The sequence below is a fragment of the Agelaius phoeniceus genome, unplaced genomic scaffold (genome assembly GCF_051311805.1).
Source record: "Agelaius phoeniceus isolate bAgePho1 unplaced genomic scaffold, bAgePho1.hap1 Scaffold_400, whole genome shotgun sequence".
NCBI lineage: Eukaryota > Metazoa > Chordata > Aves > Passeriformes > Icteridae > Agelaius > Agelaius phoeniceus.
In genome coordinates this window covers 38,087-54,262 of record NW_027509987.1, presented here as the reverse complement: position 1 = coordinate 54,262, position 16,176 = coordinate 38,087, and the positions used below count along the sequence as shown (strand labels likewise).

General features: G+C 42.3%; 1 protein-coding gene across 1 annotated transcript in view; it reads left to right on the top strand.

The window, feature by feature from the left end:
• Positions 1-2,559: 2,559 nt before the first annotated feature.
• The window catches only part of LOC143693209 (ATP-dependent DNA helicase Q4-like), a gene marked incomplete at both ends in the record, with an annotated part of 45,378 nt that continues 31,761 nt past the window's right edge, over positions 2,560-16,176 (top strand). Inside the window, 8 exon segments of the mRNA XM_077173213.1 lie at positions 2,560-3,092; positions 6,721-6,811; positions 6,896-6,989; positions 11,468-11,575; positions 11,689-11,820; positions 11,912-12,004; positions 15,183-15,319; positions 15,402-15,485. Of these exon segments, the coding sequence (XP_077029328.1) occupies positions 2,560-3,092; positions 6,721-6,811; positions 6,896-6,989; positions 11,468-11,575; positions 11,689-11,820; positions 11,912-12,004; positions 15,183-15,319; positions 15,402-15,485 (1,272 nt within the window).

The following is a 16,176-nucleotide window of genomic DNA, read 5'->3' as shown; positions in this document are numbered from 1 at the left end:
AATTCAGAGACCCCAAAAGTTGGAGAATCCCAAAATTTGAGAATCCCAAAATTTGGGAGCCCAAGAATTGGAGAATCCCAAAATTCAAAAAATCCCAAAATTTGGGATCCCCAAAATGAAAGAACCCAAATATCAGAGACCCCAAAAATGGAGAATCCCAAAATTTGGGACCCCCTAAAATTGGAGAATCCCAAAATTCAGAGACTCCAAAAGATGAAAAATCCCAAAATTTGGGAGGCCTGAAAATTGGAGACCCCAAAATTGGAGAATCCCAAAAAATTGGAGAATCCCAAAATTCAGAGAATCCCAAAATTTGGGATCCCCAAAATCAAAGATCCTGAAAATTGGAGACCCCAAAAATCAGAAACCCCAAAAAATGGAGAATCCCAAAATTTGGGATCCCAAAATCAGAGACCCCAAAAATTGAAGAATCCCAAAAATCAGAGACCCCAAAAGATGGAAAATCCCAAAATTTGGGATCCCAAAATTCAGAGAATCCCAAAATTTGGGACCTCAAAAAATGGAAAAAAAAACCCCAAAAATCAGAGACGCCAAAATTTGGAGAATCCAAAAATTTGAGAATCCAAAACTGGAGAATCCCAAAATTCAGAGACCCCAAAAATTGGAGAGTCCCAAAACTGGAGAATCCCAGAATTGAGAGAATCCCAAAATTTGGGATCCCAAAAATTGGAGAATCCCAAAATTCAGAGACCCCAAAATTTGGGATCCCCTAAAATTGGAGAACCCAAAATCAGAGACCCAAAAATTGGAGAATCCCAAAATTTGGGATCCCCAAAATTGAGAAAATCCCAAAATTTGGGACCCCCTAAAATTGGAGAATCCCAAAATTCAGAGACTCCAAAAGATGAAAAATCCCAAAATTTGGGAGCCCTGAAAATTTGAGAATCCCAAACTGGAGAATCCCAAAAAATTGGAGAATCTCAAAATTTGGGATCCCTAAAATTGAAGAATCCCAAAATTCAAAGACTCCAAAAGATGAAAAATCCCAAAATTGGAGAATCCCAAAATTCAGAGACCCAAAAATTGGAGAATCTCAAAATTTGGGAGCCCAAAAAAATTGGAAAATCCCAAAGTCAGAGACCCCAAAAGATGAAAAATCCCAAAATTTGAGACCCCAAAAATTGGAAAATCCCAAAATTTGAGACCCCAAAAATTGGAAAATCCCAAAATTTGGGAGCCCCAAAAAATTGGAGAATCCCAAAATTTGGGACCCCTTAAAATGGAAGGAAAAAACCCCAAAAATGAAGAATCTCAAAATTTGGGAGCCCAAAAAAATTGGAAAATCCCAAAATTTGAGACCCCAAAAATTGGAGAATCCCAAAATTTGGGATCCCAAAAAATTGGAGAATCCCAAAATTTGGATTCCCCCAATCCCTGTTAAATTTTGGGTTTGAAATTCCAGAGTTTGAACCAAAATTTGGGAATTTTTTTGTCTCTTTTTGTTTTCTCCAGGAGCCTCCTCTGAACCCAAACCTGCGGAAAATCCCAAAAATTCCCCATAAAAAAACCCCAGAGATGGGAGAGGAAATTCCAAAGGAAAATCCCAAAAATTCCCAAAATTCCCAAGGATTCCAAAAAAATCCCAAAAATTCCCAGGAATTCCCAGAGTTTGGAGCTGAAATTCCATCAAAAAATCCCCAAAATTCCCAATTTTTCCCAAATTTTTTCCTTCCATCCTCACTGGAAAAAAATCCCAAAAATTCCCCAAATTCCCAAAAATTCCCAGAGTTTGGAGCTGAAATTCCATCGGAAAATCCCAAAAAATCCCAAGGATTCCCAAAAAATCCCAAAAATTCCCAAGGATTCCCAGAGCTGGGAGCTGAAATTCCATCAAAAAATTCCCAAAAATTCCCAGAGTTGGAAGCTGAAATTCCAAAGGAAAATCCCAAAAATTCCCAATTTTTCCCAGATTTTTTCCTTCGAACCTCAGTGGAAAAAAATCCCAAAAATTCCCCAAATTCCCAAAAATTCCCAGAGTTTGGAGCTGAAATTCCATCAAAAAATTCCCCAGAATTCCCAGAGTTGGGAACTGAAATTCCATTAAAAATTCCCAAAAAATTCCAAAAATTCCCAGAGTTTGGAGCTGAAATTCCATCAAAAAATTCCCAAAAATTTCCAGAGCTGGGAACTGAAATTCCATTAAAAATTCCAAAAAAATCCCAAAAATTCCCAGAGTTTGGAGCTGAAATTCCATCCAAAAATTCCCAAAAATTCCCAGAGCTGGGAGCTGAAATTCCATCAAAAAATTCCCAAGAATTCCCAGAGTTGGGAACTGAAATTCCATCAGAAAATCCCCAAAATTCCCAATTTTTCCCAGATTTTGGAACTGAAATTCCATCAAAAAATTCCCAAAAATTCCCAGAGTTTGGAGCTGAAATTCCCTCAGAAAATCCCCAAAATTCCCAATTTTTCCCAGATTTTGGAGCCGCAATTCCCTCAGAAAATCCCCAAAATTCCCAATTTTTCCCAGATTTTGGAGCTGAAATTCCCTCAAAAAATCCCCAAAATTCCCAAGGATTCCCAAAAAATCCCAAAAAATTCAAAGAATTCCCAGAGTTTGGAGCTGAAATTCCATCAGAAAATTCCCAAAAATTCCCAGAGCTGGGAACTGAAATTCCCTCAGAAAATCCCCAAAATTCCCAATTTTTCCCAGATTTTTCCCTTCCGACCTCCCTGGACCAAAATCCCCCCAAATTCCCCTCCCAAATTCCCGGATTTTTCCCCATTCCCGAAAAATTCCGGCGGCTCCGGCGGAACGTGGCCCAAACTTTGGGATCCCTGGACCCCGCCTGGATCCGGAGGGTGGAGGAATCCCAAAAACCTTGGGAATTATCCCAAAAACCTTGGGAATTATCCCAGAAACCTTGGGAATTATCCCAAAAACCTTGGGAATTTTGGGGGAATTTGGGCAGGAAACGAGCCCGGGATGGGGACGGGAGCAGAGAATCCAAGGCTGGAATTGCTGGGATGGGGAAAATCCGGGAAAAGGGAAAATCCCAGGATGGATCCAGGGAATTCCTGCAGCACGAGGAGGAGGAGGAGGAGGAGGAAAAACCCAAACCCACAGCTCGGTAATTCCCAATTTTTCCTGGCTTTTCCCACTTTTTCCTGGGTTTTCCCACTTTTTCCCACCTTTTTCCCACCTTTTTCCAATTTTTCCCATTTTTTTCCACATTTTCCCAATTTTTCCCACTTTTTTTCCCATTTTTTCCCAATTTTTTCCCAATTTTTTCCCAATTTTTTCCCATTTTTTCCCACCTTTTTCCTACTTTTTCCCACCTTTTTCCCACTTTTTTCCCAATTTTTTCCCACTTTTTTCCCAAATTTTCCCCAATTTTTTCCCACTTTTTTCCCAAATTTTCCCCAATTTTTCCCACTTTTTCCCATTTTTTTCCCACATTTTTCCCATTTTTTCTGCCTTTTTCCACCTTTTTTTCCCCACATTTTTCCCAATTTTTCCCACCTTTCCTCAGCTTTTCCTTCTTTTTTTCCCCCTTTTTTCCCACATTTTCCCAAACTTTTCCCAAACTTTTCCAGCTTTTTTCCCACTTTTTTTTCCCATTTTTCTCCACTTTTCCCCCAATTTTCCTGCCTTTTGCCCAATCTTTTCCCACCTTTTTTTCCTTTTTTTTGCCCTTTTCCAGCTTTTTTCCCACCTTTTCCCAGCATTTCTGATCTTTTCCCTGCCTTTTTCCCAACTTTTCCCACCTTTCCCCCAATTTTCCTGCCTTTTTGCCACATTTTTCCCCAAATTTTTCCCAATCTTTCCCCACTTTTTCCCACCTTTTTTCCAATTTTTCTGCCCTTTCCCAATTTTTTCCCACTTTTTTCCCAATTTTTTCCCACATTTTCCCAGTTTTTCCCACTTTTTCCCACCTTTTTCCCACATTTTCCCACCATTTTCCCAATTTTTCCCACTTTTTCCCAATTTGTCCCACTTTTTTTCCAATTTTTCCCAATTTTTTTCCACATTTTCCCAATTTTTCCCAACTTTTTCCCAATTTTTCCAACATTTTTTCCCACTTTTTCCCAATTTTTCCCACCTTTTTCCCAATTTTTCCCCATATTTTCCCAATTTTTTCCCACTTTTTCCCGGTTTTCCCCACATTTTCCCAAATTTTCCCACTTTTTTTCCAATTTTTTCCACCTTTTTCCAATTTTTCCCTATTTTTTCCCACTTTTTCCCACCTTTTTCCCAATTTTTTCCCACATTTTCCCAATTTTTCCCACTTTTTCCCACCTTTTTCCCAATTTTCCCCCACATTTTCCCAATTTTTTCCCACTTTTTCCCACCTTTTTCCCACCTTTTTCCCAATTTTTTCTGCCCTTTCCCAATTTTTTCCCACTTTTTCCCAATTTTTCCCATTTTTTCCCCACATTTTCCCAATTTTTTTCCACATTTTCCCAATTTTTCCCATTTTTTCCTACTTTTTCCCAATTTTTCCCTCATTTTCCCACTTTTTCCCAATTTTTCCCCATTTTTCCCAATTTTTCTGCCCTTTCCCACTTTTTCCCATTTTTTTTCCCATTTTTCTCCACTTTTCCCACCTTTCCCCCAATTTTTTCCCACATTTTCCCAGTTTTCCCCACATTTTTCCCAATTTTCCTGCCTTTCTCCAGCTTTTTTCCCACCTTTTTTCCAGCATTTCCCATCTTTTCCCTGCCCTTTTTCCTGCTTTTCCCACATTTTCCCAATTTTTCCCACTTTTTCCCATTTTTTTCCCACATTTTTTCCCAATTTTTTCCCAACTTTTTCCCAATTTTTCCAACATTTTTTCCCACTTTTTCCCAATTTTTCCCACCTTTTTCCCAATTTTTCCCCATATTTTCCCAATTTTTCCCACTTTTTCCCAATTTTTCTGCCCTTTCCCAAGTTTTTCCCACTTTTTTTCCCATTTTTCTCCACTTTTCCCGCAATTTTCCTGCCTTTTTCCCACATTTATTCCCACATTTTCCCCAATTTTCCAGCTTTTTTCCCACCTTTTTCCAGCATTTCCCATCTTTTCCCTGCCTTTTTTCCTGCTTTTCCCACTTTTTCCCAATTTTTCCCACTTTTTCCCAATTTTTTTCCACATTTTCCCAATTTTTTCCCACCTTTTTCCCAATTTTTCCCATTTTTTTTCCAAATTTTTCCCACTTTTTCCCATTTTTTTCCCACCTTTATCCCAATTTTTTCCCACTTTTTCCCAATTTTTTCCCTCATTTTTCCCAATTTTTTCCCACTTTTCCCCAATTTTTTTCCCACTTTTTCCTAATTTTTTCCCTCATTTTCCCAATTTTTCCCATTTTTTCCCCACATTTTCCCAATTTTTTCCCACATTTTTCCCAATTTTTTCCCACCTTTTCCCCAATTTTTTCCAACTTTTTCCCACCTTTTTTTCCATTTTTTCTGCCCTTTTCCAGCTTTTTTCCCACCTTTTTTCAGCATTTCCCATCTTTTCCCTGCCTTTTTCCCTGCTTTTCCCACATTTTTCCTGGTTTTTCCCAATTTTTTCCCACATTTTCCCAATTTTTCTGCCCTTTTCCAGCTTTTTTCCCACTTTTTTTCCATTTTTCTCCACTTTTCCCACATTTTTTCCCAATTTTCCTGCCTTTTTTCCACCATTTTTTCCCACATTTTCCCCAATTTTTCTGCCCTTTTCCAGCTTTTTTCCCACCTTTTTTCCTGCTTTTCCCACATTTTCCCAATTTTTTCCCACTTTTTCCCAATTTTTTCCCTCATTCTTCCCAATTTTTTCCCATTTTTTCCCATTTTTTCCCAATTTTTCTCCCTTTTTCCAGCTTTTTTCCCACCTTTTTCCAGCATTTCCCATTTTTTCCCACCTTTTTTTCCTGGTTTTTCCCACCTTTTTCCCAATTTTTTCCCACATTTTCCCAATTTTTTCCCACATTTTCCCAATTTCTCTGCCCTTTTCCAGCTTTTTTCCCACTTTTTTTCCAATTTTTCTCCAGCTTTTCCCACCTTTTTCCAGCATTTCCCATCTTTTCCCTGCCTTTTTCCTGCTTTTTCACACATTTTCCCAATTTTTCCCAATTTTTCTGCCCTTTCCCAAGTTTTTCCCACTTTTTTCCCATTTTTCTCCACTTTCCCGCAATTTTCCTGCCTTTTTCCCACATTTATTCCCACATTTATTCCCACATTTTTCCCAATTTTTCCAGCTTTTTTCCCACCTTTTTCCAGCATTTCCCATCTTTTCCCTGCCTTTTTTCCTGCTTTTCCCACATTTTCCCAATTTTTCCCACATTTTTCCAATTTTTCCCACTTTTTTCCAATTTTTCTGCCCTTTCCCAGCTTTTTCCCACTTTTTTCCCATTTTTCTCCACTTTTCCCACCTTTCCCACCATTTTCCTGCCTATTTTCCAGTTTTCCCGTTTTTCTTGCTTTTCCCCAGTTTTCCCTCCCTTTTTCCTATTTTTTCCCAGCTTTTTTTCCAATTAAAGACCCCAAAATTAAAAAAAAAAATCCCAAAAATCTCTAAACCCAAAATCCAAAATATCCCGAAAACCCAAGAACCACAACATCGGACACCCCAAACTTTCAAGACCCCCAAAATACAAAAAAAAATCCCCAAAATCTGAGAACTCAAACCCCCCAAAATTAAAGACCCCAAAATCCCAAAAATCCTCATCCCAAAATTCCCTTTTTTTTCCCCAATTTTTCCCATTTTCCCGCCGTTTTTAATCCCTATTTCCCCTCAGAGCCGCAGCCCGGGGCAATTTCGTCCGCCTCAACCTGAAGAGAAAATCCTATTCCCGTGCATCCATGAGGGGAAAATTCCTCCGCAAACAGGTAAAAATTCCCAAATTTTTTATTTTACCAATTCCCGACCTCTCCCCCGCTGGAATTTTGGGATTTGGGATTTTTTTGTTCCAGGTTTGGAAGCAAAAATGGAGAAAAAAGTTCGGGGGCGGAGCCGATGTTTGCTTCCGGTGTGGCGGGAAAGGGCACTGGGCTTCGGAGTGCCGAGGTAGGCCCGGGGCTTTGGGATTTCTGAGGGGATTTTTGGGATTTTTGAGGGGATTTTTGGGATTTTTTGAGGGAATTTTGGGATTTCTGAGGGGATTTTGGGATAAAACAACAGGAAGAGGATGAAGGGGTTTCTTTTCCTTGAATTTTTGAGGGAATTTTGTGCAGAGGGAAGGTTTTGGGTTTGTTCCAGGGGAAAATTGCGAGGTCGGGCTGGGAAATTTTTGGATTTCTGAGGGGATTTTTTGAGGTTTCTGAGGGGAATTTTTGGGATTTCTGAGGGGATTTTGGGATTTCTGAGGGGATTTTTGGGATAAAACAGCAGGAAAAGGGTGAGGGAGGTTCTTTTCCATGAATTTTTGAGGGAATTTTGTGCACAGGGAAGGATTTGGGATCGTTCCTGAAAAAATTCCAGAGGCAATTGTGATTTCAGGCTGGGGATTTTTGGGATTTCTGAGGGGAATTTTTGGGGATTTTTGGATGGGAGTTTTGGGATCATTCCCCGAGAAAATTCTGATTTCAGGTTGAGAATATTTGGGATTTCTGAGGAGATTTGGGGTCATTGCCAGAAAAATTCTGGAGGAAATTGCGAGGTCAGGCCGGGGATTTTTGGGGTATCTGAGGGGATTTTTGGGGATTTTTGAGGCCTTTTTTGGGATTTTTGAGGGGATTTTGCGATTTCTGAGGGGTTTTTGGGGATAAAATGGCAGGAAACGGGTGAGTGAGGTTCTTTTCCATGGATTTTTGAGGGAATTTTGTGCAGAGGGAAGGATTTGGGATCGTCCCTGAAAAAATTCCTAAGGCAATTCTGATTTCAGGCTGGGGATTTTTGGGATTTCTGAGGGGATCTTTTGAGGTTTCTCAGGGGGTTTTTTTGGGATTTTTGAAGGAATTTTGGGATTTCTGAGGGGATTTTGGGCTAAAACAACAGGAAGAGGATGAAGGGGTTTCTTTTCCATGAGTTTTTGAGGGAATTTTGTGCAGAGGGAAGGATTTGGGTTTGTTCCAGGGGAAAATTGCGAGATGGGGCTGGGAAATTTTGGGATTTCTGAGGGGATTTTTTGAGGTTTCTGAGGGGAATTTTTGGAATTTCTGAGGGGATTTTTTGGGATTTCTGAGGGGATTTTTGGGATAAAATGGCAGGAAAAGGGTGAGGGAGGTTCTTTTGTGTGGATTTTTGAGGGAGTTTTGTGCACAGGGAAGGATTTGGGATCGTTCCTGGAAAAATTCCAGAGGCAATTGTGATTTCAGGCTGGGGATTTTTGGGGATTTCTGAGGGGATCTTTTGAGGTTTCTGAGGGGTTTTTTGGGGATTTCTGAGGGGATTTTTGGGATTTTTGAGGGGATTTTGGGATAAAACAACAGGAAGAGGATGAAGGGGTTTCTTTTCCATGAATTTTTGAGGGAATTTTGTGCAGAGGGAAGGATTTGGGTTTGTTCCAGGGGAAAATTGTGAGATGGGGCTGGGAAATTTTGGGATTTCTGAGGGGATTTTTGGAGGTTTCTGAGGGGATTTTTTGGAATTTCTGAGGGGATTTTGCGATTTCTGAGGGGATTTTTGGGATAAAACAGCAGGAAAAGGGTGAGGGGGGTTCTTTTTCCACAGATTTTTTGGGACTTGTGCATGCAGGAAGGATTTGGGATCGTTCCAGGAGAAATTCCTGAGGAAATTGCGTGGTTGGGCCAGAATTTTTTAGGATTTCTGAGGGGATTTTTGAGGGGATTTTTTGAGGTTTCTGAGGGAATTTTTGGAATTTCTGAGGGGATTTTGCGAATTCTGAGGGGATTTTTGGGATAAAACAGCAGGAAAAGGGTGAGGGAGGTTCTTTTCCATGAATTTTTGAGGGAATTTTGTGCACGGGGAAGGATTTGGGATCGTCCCTGGAAAAATTCCTGAGGCAATTGTGATTTCAGGCTGGGGATTTTTGGGATTTCTGAGGGGAATTTTTGGGGATTTTTGGATGGGAGTTTTGGGATCATTCCCTGAGAAAATTCTGATTTCAGGTTGAGAATATTTGGGATTATCTGAGGAGATTTGGGATCATTGCCAGAAAAATTCTGGAGGAAATTGTGAGGTCAGGCCGGGGATTTTTGGGATTTCTGAGGGGATTTTTTGAGGTTTCTGAGGGGATTTTTTGGGATTTTTTGAGGGAATTTTGGGATTTCTGAGGAGATTTTTGGGCTAAAACAACAGGAAGAGGATGAAGGGGTTTCTTTTCCATGAATTTTTGAGGGGATTTTGTGCAGAGGGAAGGATTTGGGTTTGTTCCAGGGGAAAATTGCGAGATGGGGCTGGGAAATTTTGGGATTTCTGAGGGGATTTTTGGGATAAAACAGCGGGAAAAGGGTGAGGGGGGTTTTTTTCCACAGATTTTTTGGGACTTGTGCATGCAGGAAGGATTTGGGATCGTTCCAGGAGAAATTCCTGAGGAAATTGCGTGGTTGGGCCAGAATTTTTTAGGATTTCTGAGGGGTTTTTTGGGGATTTTTGAGGGGATTTTTTGGAATTTCTGAGAGGATTTTGTAATTTCTGAGGGGATTTTGGGGATAAAATGGCAGGAAAAGGGTGAGGGAGGTTCTTTTCCATGGATTTTTGAGGGAATTTTGTGCACAGGGAAGGATTTGGGATCGTCCCAGGAGAAATTCCTGAGGAAATTGCGTGGTTGGGCCAGAATTTTTTAGGATTTCTGAGGGGATTTTTTGGGATTCCTGAGGGGAATTTTTGGGGGATTTTTGGATGGGAGTTTTGGGATCATTCCCTGAGAAAATTCTGATTTCAGGTTGAGAATATTTGGGATTTCTGAGGAGATTTGGGATCATTGCCAGAAAAATTCTGGAGGAAACTGAGAGGTCAGGCCGGGGATTTTAGGGATTTCTGAGGGGATTTTTTGAGATTTCTGAGGCGTTTTTTGGGATTTTTGAGGGAATTTTGGGATTTCTGAGGAGATTTTTGGGCTAAAACAACAGGAAGAGGATGAAGGGGTTTCTTTTCCTTGAATTTTTGAGGGAATTTTGTGCAGAGGGAAGGATTTGGGTTTGTTCCAGGGGAAAATTGCGAGATGGGGCTGGGAAATTTTGGGATTTCTGAGGGGATTTTTTGAGGTTTCTGAGGGGAATTTTTGGAATTTCTGAGGGGATTTTTGGGATTTCTGAGGGGATTTTTGGGATAAAACGGGAGGAAAAGGGTGAGGGAGGTTCTTTTCCATGAATTTTTGAGGGAATTTTGTGCAGAGGGAAGGATTTGGGATGGTCCCTGGAAAAATTCCTAAGGCAATTCTGATTTCAGGCTGGGGATTTTTGGGATTTCTGAGGGGATTTTTTGAGGTTTCTGAAGGTTTTTTGGGGATTTCTGAGGGGATTTTTGGGATTTTTGAGGGGATTTTTGGGATAAAACAACAGGAAGAGGATGAAGGGGTTTCTTTTCCTTGAATTTTTGAGGGAATTTTGTGCAGAGGGAAGGATTTGGGTTTGTTCCAGGGGAAAATTGCGAGATGGGGCTGGGAAATTTTGTGGTTTCTGAGGGGATTTTTTGAGGTTTCTGAGGGGAATTTTTGGGATTTCTGAGGGGATTTTGCCATTTCTGAGGGGATTTTTGGGATAAAATGGCAGGAAAAGGGTGAGGGGGGTTCTTTTGTGTGGATTTTTGAGGGAATTTTGTGCACAGGGAAGGATTTGGGATCGTTCCTGGAAAAATTCCTGAGGCAATTCTGATTTCAGGCTGGGGATTTTTGGGATTTCTGAGGGGAATTTTTGGGGATTTTTGGATGGGAGTTTTGGGATCATTCCCTGAGAAAATTGTGATTTCAGGTTGAGAATATTTGGGATTTCTGAGGAGATTTGGGATCATTGCCAGAAAAATTCTGGAGGAAATTACGAGGTCAGGCCGGGGATTTTTGGGGTATCTGAGGGGATTTTTGGGATTTCTGAGGGGATTTTTTGAGATTTCTGAGGGGATTTTTTGGAATAAAATGGCAGGAAAAGGGTGAGGGAGGTTCTTGTCCAGGAATTTTTAAGGGAATTGCCCGTTTTGTGCACACACAGAGGGATTTGGGATGGGATTTGGGATCATTCCAGGAGAAATTCCTGAGGAAACTGAGAGGTCAGGCCGGGGATTTTAGGGATTTCTGAGGGGATTTTTTGGGATTTCTGAGGGGATTTGGGGATTTCTGAGGGGATTTTTGGGATTTTTGAGGGGATTTTGGGATAAAACAACAGGAAGAGGATGAAGGGGTTTGTTTTCCTTGAATTTTTGAGGGAATTTTGTGCACAGGGAAGGATTTGGGATCGTTCCAAGGGACAATTGCGAGATGGGGCTGGGAAATTTTGGGATTTCTGAGGGAATTTTTTGAGATTTCTGAGGGGATTTTTGGGATTTTTGAGGGAATTTTGCGATTTCTGAGGGGATTTTTGGGATAAAACAGCGGGAAAAGGGTGAGGGGGTTTCTTTTCCATGGATTTTTGAGGGAATTCTGCTCACAGGGAAGGATTTGGGATCATTCCCAGAGGAAGTTCCCCAGGAGAAGCCACTTCTCACTCTGGAAGAAGCTGCCCAAAGGAGCAATGGAGATTTTATGCCAGAAATTCCTGGTGAGAAACTAAATTATGGAATTCCTGCCTTAAAAAATTTGGATTTTTTTTCCTAAAAACCTGGATTTTTTTGGCTAAAATTCTGATTTTTTTTTTTCTTTTTTTCTCTCCAGATGGATCCAACACAGAAAATTCCCAGCTCCCCTTGGATTCCCTGGATTTCCCTCCAGAAAATTTTCCAGAATTTTCTCCCCCACCCCCTATGGATCCCCTTTACCCCCCAAACCCCGATGGGACCGTCCCAGGTAAATCCCAGAGCAAATCCACCAAAAAACCTTGCAAAAAAAACAGAAAAAAATTTTGAAAATTCCCATTTTTGCTCCTGAACCCTCACAGATCCTCCTGAGGAAGTGCTGGAAGCTCTGAGAACTTTGGGATTCGATTCCTTCCGGCCTGGCCAGGCTGAGGCTGTCATGAGGGTCCTTTCTGGTTGGATTTTCTGGGGTTTTTTCCCCATTCCTGCCCTTTTTTCCACCATTTTTCTTAATTTTTTTCTGCCATTTTTCCTGCCCTTTTTGCCCATTATTTTCCACACCCTTTTTTATTCCCCAGCCTTTTTTTCCCCCTCCTTTTTCCACACTTTTTCCCATCCTTTCCCCCTCTTTTTTCCCACTTTTTTCCCCCTTCATTTTTCCTGCCCTTTTCTCTTTCCATTTTCCCCCTCTTTTTTCTTGTCCCTTTTTTTTTCCACCCTTTTTTCCCTGCCCTTTTTTCCCTCATTTTTTTTCTGCCATTTTTCCTGCCCTTTTTGCCCATTATTTTTCCCACCCTTTTTTATTCCCCAGCCTTTTTTCCCCTCCATTTCCACACTTTTTTCCATCATTTCCCCCTTTTTTCCCCCTTCATTTTTCCTGCCCTTTTCTCTTTCCATTTTCCCCCTCTTTTTTCTTGTCCCTTTTTTTCCCATCCTTTTTCCCTCAGTTTTTTCTGCCATTTTTCCTGCCCTTTTTTCATTCCCCACCCTTTTTCCTCCTTTTTTCCAATTCTTTCCCCACTTTTTTCCCTGCTCTTTTTCTTGCCCTTTTTCCCACCCTTTTTCTCTGTTTTTCCCATTTTTTTCACACCCTTTTCCTCACATTTTTTCCTCTCCTTTTTCCCAACTTTTCCCCCCTCTCCTTTTGTTCCCTGCTATTTTTCCAGACCTTTTTTCCACTCTTTCCCCATTATTTTCCCCACCTTTTTTCCCCTCTTCTTTTCCCTTTTTTCCTTTTTCCTGCTCTTTTTCTTGCTCTTTTTCCCTCTATTTTCCCCACCTTTTTCTTTCCCTGTCTTTTTCCTTCCATTTTTTCCTGCTCTTTTTTCTCCCCCTCTTTTGTCTGCACTCTTTTTTCCCTGCTCTTTTTCCATACAGTTTTCTCAACTTTTTCCCACTTTTTCCCTGTTTTTTTCAGTTTTTTCCTGCCCTTTTTCCCCCTCTTTTTTTCCCTGCCCTTCTTCCCCCCTCCATTTTTCCTTCCCTTTTTTCTTTCCATTTTCCCACTCTTTTTTCTTGCCCCTTTTTTCCCACCCTTTTCCCCCTCCTTTTTTCCTACCCCTTTTTCCTCTCTCTTTATCTCCAGCTATTTTTTCCTGCCCTTTTTTTCCCACAGTTTTTCCCACCCTTTTTACTGAATTTTCCATTTTTCCCACTCTTTTTCCCCCCTCTTTTTTCCCCTTCTCTTTTCCCCACTCTTTCCCCCTCAGGCTTTCCTGCCGTTTCCCCCTACATTTTCCCTCTTTCCCCACCCTTTTCCCCTCAGTTTTTCCCACATTTCCCTTCAGTTTTTTCTGCCCTTTTTTCCACATTTCCCCTCAGTTCTTCCTGCCCTTTTCCCCCACATTTTCCCTGTTTCTCCTGCCCTTTTCCCCTCAGTTTTTCCCTACATTTCCCCTCAGTTTTTCCCACTCTTTTCCCTTCAGTTTTTTCCCGCCCTTTTCCCCACATTTCCCCTCAGGTTTCCCTGCCCTTTCCACTTTTCCCCTCAGTTTTCTCCACCCTTTTTCCCACCATTTTTCCCACCATTTTGCCCTCAATTTTTCCTGCTCTTTTCCCTTTTGGCCTCATTTTTTTCCTGCCCTTTTCCCCACTTTTCCCCTCGGTTTTTCCCACCCTTTTCCCCACTTTTCCCCTCAGTTTTTCCCACTCTTTCCCCTTCAGTTTTTCCCGCCCTTTTCCCCACACTTTTGCCTTCTGTTTTTCCTGCCCTTTCCCCTTTTCCCCTCAGTTTTCTCCACCCTTTTTCCTACCTTTTTTCCCACTCTTTTCCCTTCAGTTTTTCCCACTCTTTTCCCTTCAGTTTTTCCTGCCCTTTTCCCCACATTTCCCCTCAGTTTTCCCTGCCCTTTTCCCCACATTTCCCCTCAGTTTTTCCCCTGCTCTTTTCCCCACTCTTTCCCCCTCAGTTTTTCCTGCCCTTTCCCCCTACATTTTCCCTCTTTCCCCACCCTTTTCCCCTCAGTTTTTCCCACATTTCCCCTCAGTTTTTCCCACCCTTTTTTCTACTTTTCCCCTGTTTTTCCCACTCTTTTCCCCACATTTTCCCTCTGTTCTTCCTGCCCTTTTCCCCCACATTTTCCCTGTTTCTCCTGCCCTTTTCCCCTCAGTTTTTCCCTACATTTCCCCTCAGTTTTTCCCACTCTTTCCCCTTCAGTTTTTCCCGCCCTTTTCCCCACACTTTTCCCCTCAGTTTTTCCTGCCCTTTCCCCTTTCCCCCTCAGTTTTCTCCACCCTTTTTCCCACCCTTTTCCCCTCAGTTTTCTCCACCCTTTTTCCCACCCTTTTCCCCTCAGTTTTCTCCAGCCTTTTTCCTACCTTTTTCCCCACACTTTTCCCCTCAGGTTTCCCTGCCCTTTCCCCTTTTCCCCTCAGTTTTTCCTGCCCTTTTCCCCTCAGTTTTCCCGCTCTTTTCCCTTCAGTTTTTCCTGCCCTTTTCCCCGCATTTCCCCTCAGTTTTTCCTGCCCTTTTCCCACTTTTCCCCTCAGTTTTCTCCACCCTTTTCCCACCCTTTTCCCCACACTTTTCCCCTCAGTTTTTCCCGCCCTTTTTCCTACCTTTTTCCCCACACTTTTCCCCTCAGGTTTCCCTGCCCTTTCCCCTTTTCCCCTCAGGTTTTCCCGCCATTTTCCCCTCAGTTTTTCCCACCCTTTTCCCCTCAGTTTTTTCCTCTCCCCTTTTCCCCTCAGTTTTTTCCTGCCATTTTCCCCACACTTTTCCCCTCAGTTTTTCCTGCCCTTTTCCCCTTTTCCCCTCATTTTTTCCCACCCTTTTCCCATCAGTTTTTTCCTGCCCTTTTCCCCACTTTTCCCCTCAGTTTTTCCTGCCCTTTCCCCCTTTCCCCTCAGTTTTCTCCACCCTTTTCCCCTCAGTTTTTCCCGCTCTTTCCCCTTTTCCCCTCAGTTTTCCCTGCCCTTTTCCCCTCAGTTTTTCCCGCCCTTTTCCCCTCAGGTTTTCCCGCCCTTTTCCCCTCAGGTTTTCCCGCCATTTTCCCCTCAGTTTTTGCCGCCCTTTTCCCCTCATTTTTTCCCGCCCTTTTGCCCTCAGTTTTTTCCTTCCCTTTCCCCTTTTCCCCTCGGTTTTTCCCACCCTTTTCCCCTCTCTCAACCCTCCAAAATTCCCATTTTTCCCAGGAATCTCCACCCTGCTGCTGTTACCCACGGGCTCAGGCAAATCCCTGTGTTACCAACTCCCCGCCTTCCTCTACCACCGCCGCTCCCGCTGCATCTGCATCGTCATCTCCCCCCTCATCTCCCTCATGGAAGACCAGGTATTCCCACCATTCCTGCTTTATTTTGGGAAATTTCCCCTCACAAAATCCCAAAAAAACCCCACAATATTCCCACTCCCAGGTTTCAGGCCTCCCCTCAGCCCTCAAAGCCGTCTGCATCCACTCCAACCTCACCCCGTCCCAGCGTGAAGCAGCCATTCAAAAAGTGAGTAAAATCCTTTTCCCTCCGTTTTTCCCTGTTTTTCCCACATTTCCCTTCACTTTTTCCCACCCATTTTTCCACTTTTCCCCTCAGTTTTTCCCACCCTTTTCCCCTCAGTTTTTCCCTGTTTTCCCTACATTTCCCTTCACTTTTTCCTGCCCATTTTTCCACTTTTCCCCTCAGTTTTTCCTGTCCTTTTCTCCACCCTTTTCCCCTCAGTTTTCCCCACCCTTTTCCCCTCAGTTTTCCCTGCCCTTTTCCCCTCAGTTTTTCCTGCCTTTTTTCCCACATTTCCCCTCAGTTTTTCCCACCCTTTTCCCCTCAGTTTTTCCTGCCCTTTTCCCCACATTCTCCTTGTTTCTCCTGCTCTTTTCCCTGCCCTTTTCCCCTCAGTTTTTCCTGCCTTTTTTCCCACATTTCCCCTCAGTTTTCCCTGCCCTTTTCCCCTCAGTTTTTCCTGCCTTTTTTCCCACATTTCCCCTCAGTTTTTCCCACCCTTTTCCCCTCAGTTTTTCCTGCCCTTTTCCCCACATTCTCCTTGTTTCTCCTGCTCTTTTCCCTGCCCTTTTCCCCTAAGTTTTTCCTGCCTTTTTTCCCACATTTTCCTTCAGTTTTTCCCACCCTTTTCCCCTCAGTTTTTCCCTGTTTTCCCCACATTTCCCTTCACTTTTTCCCGCCCATTTTTCCACTTTTC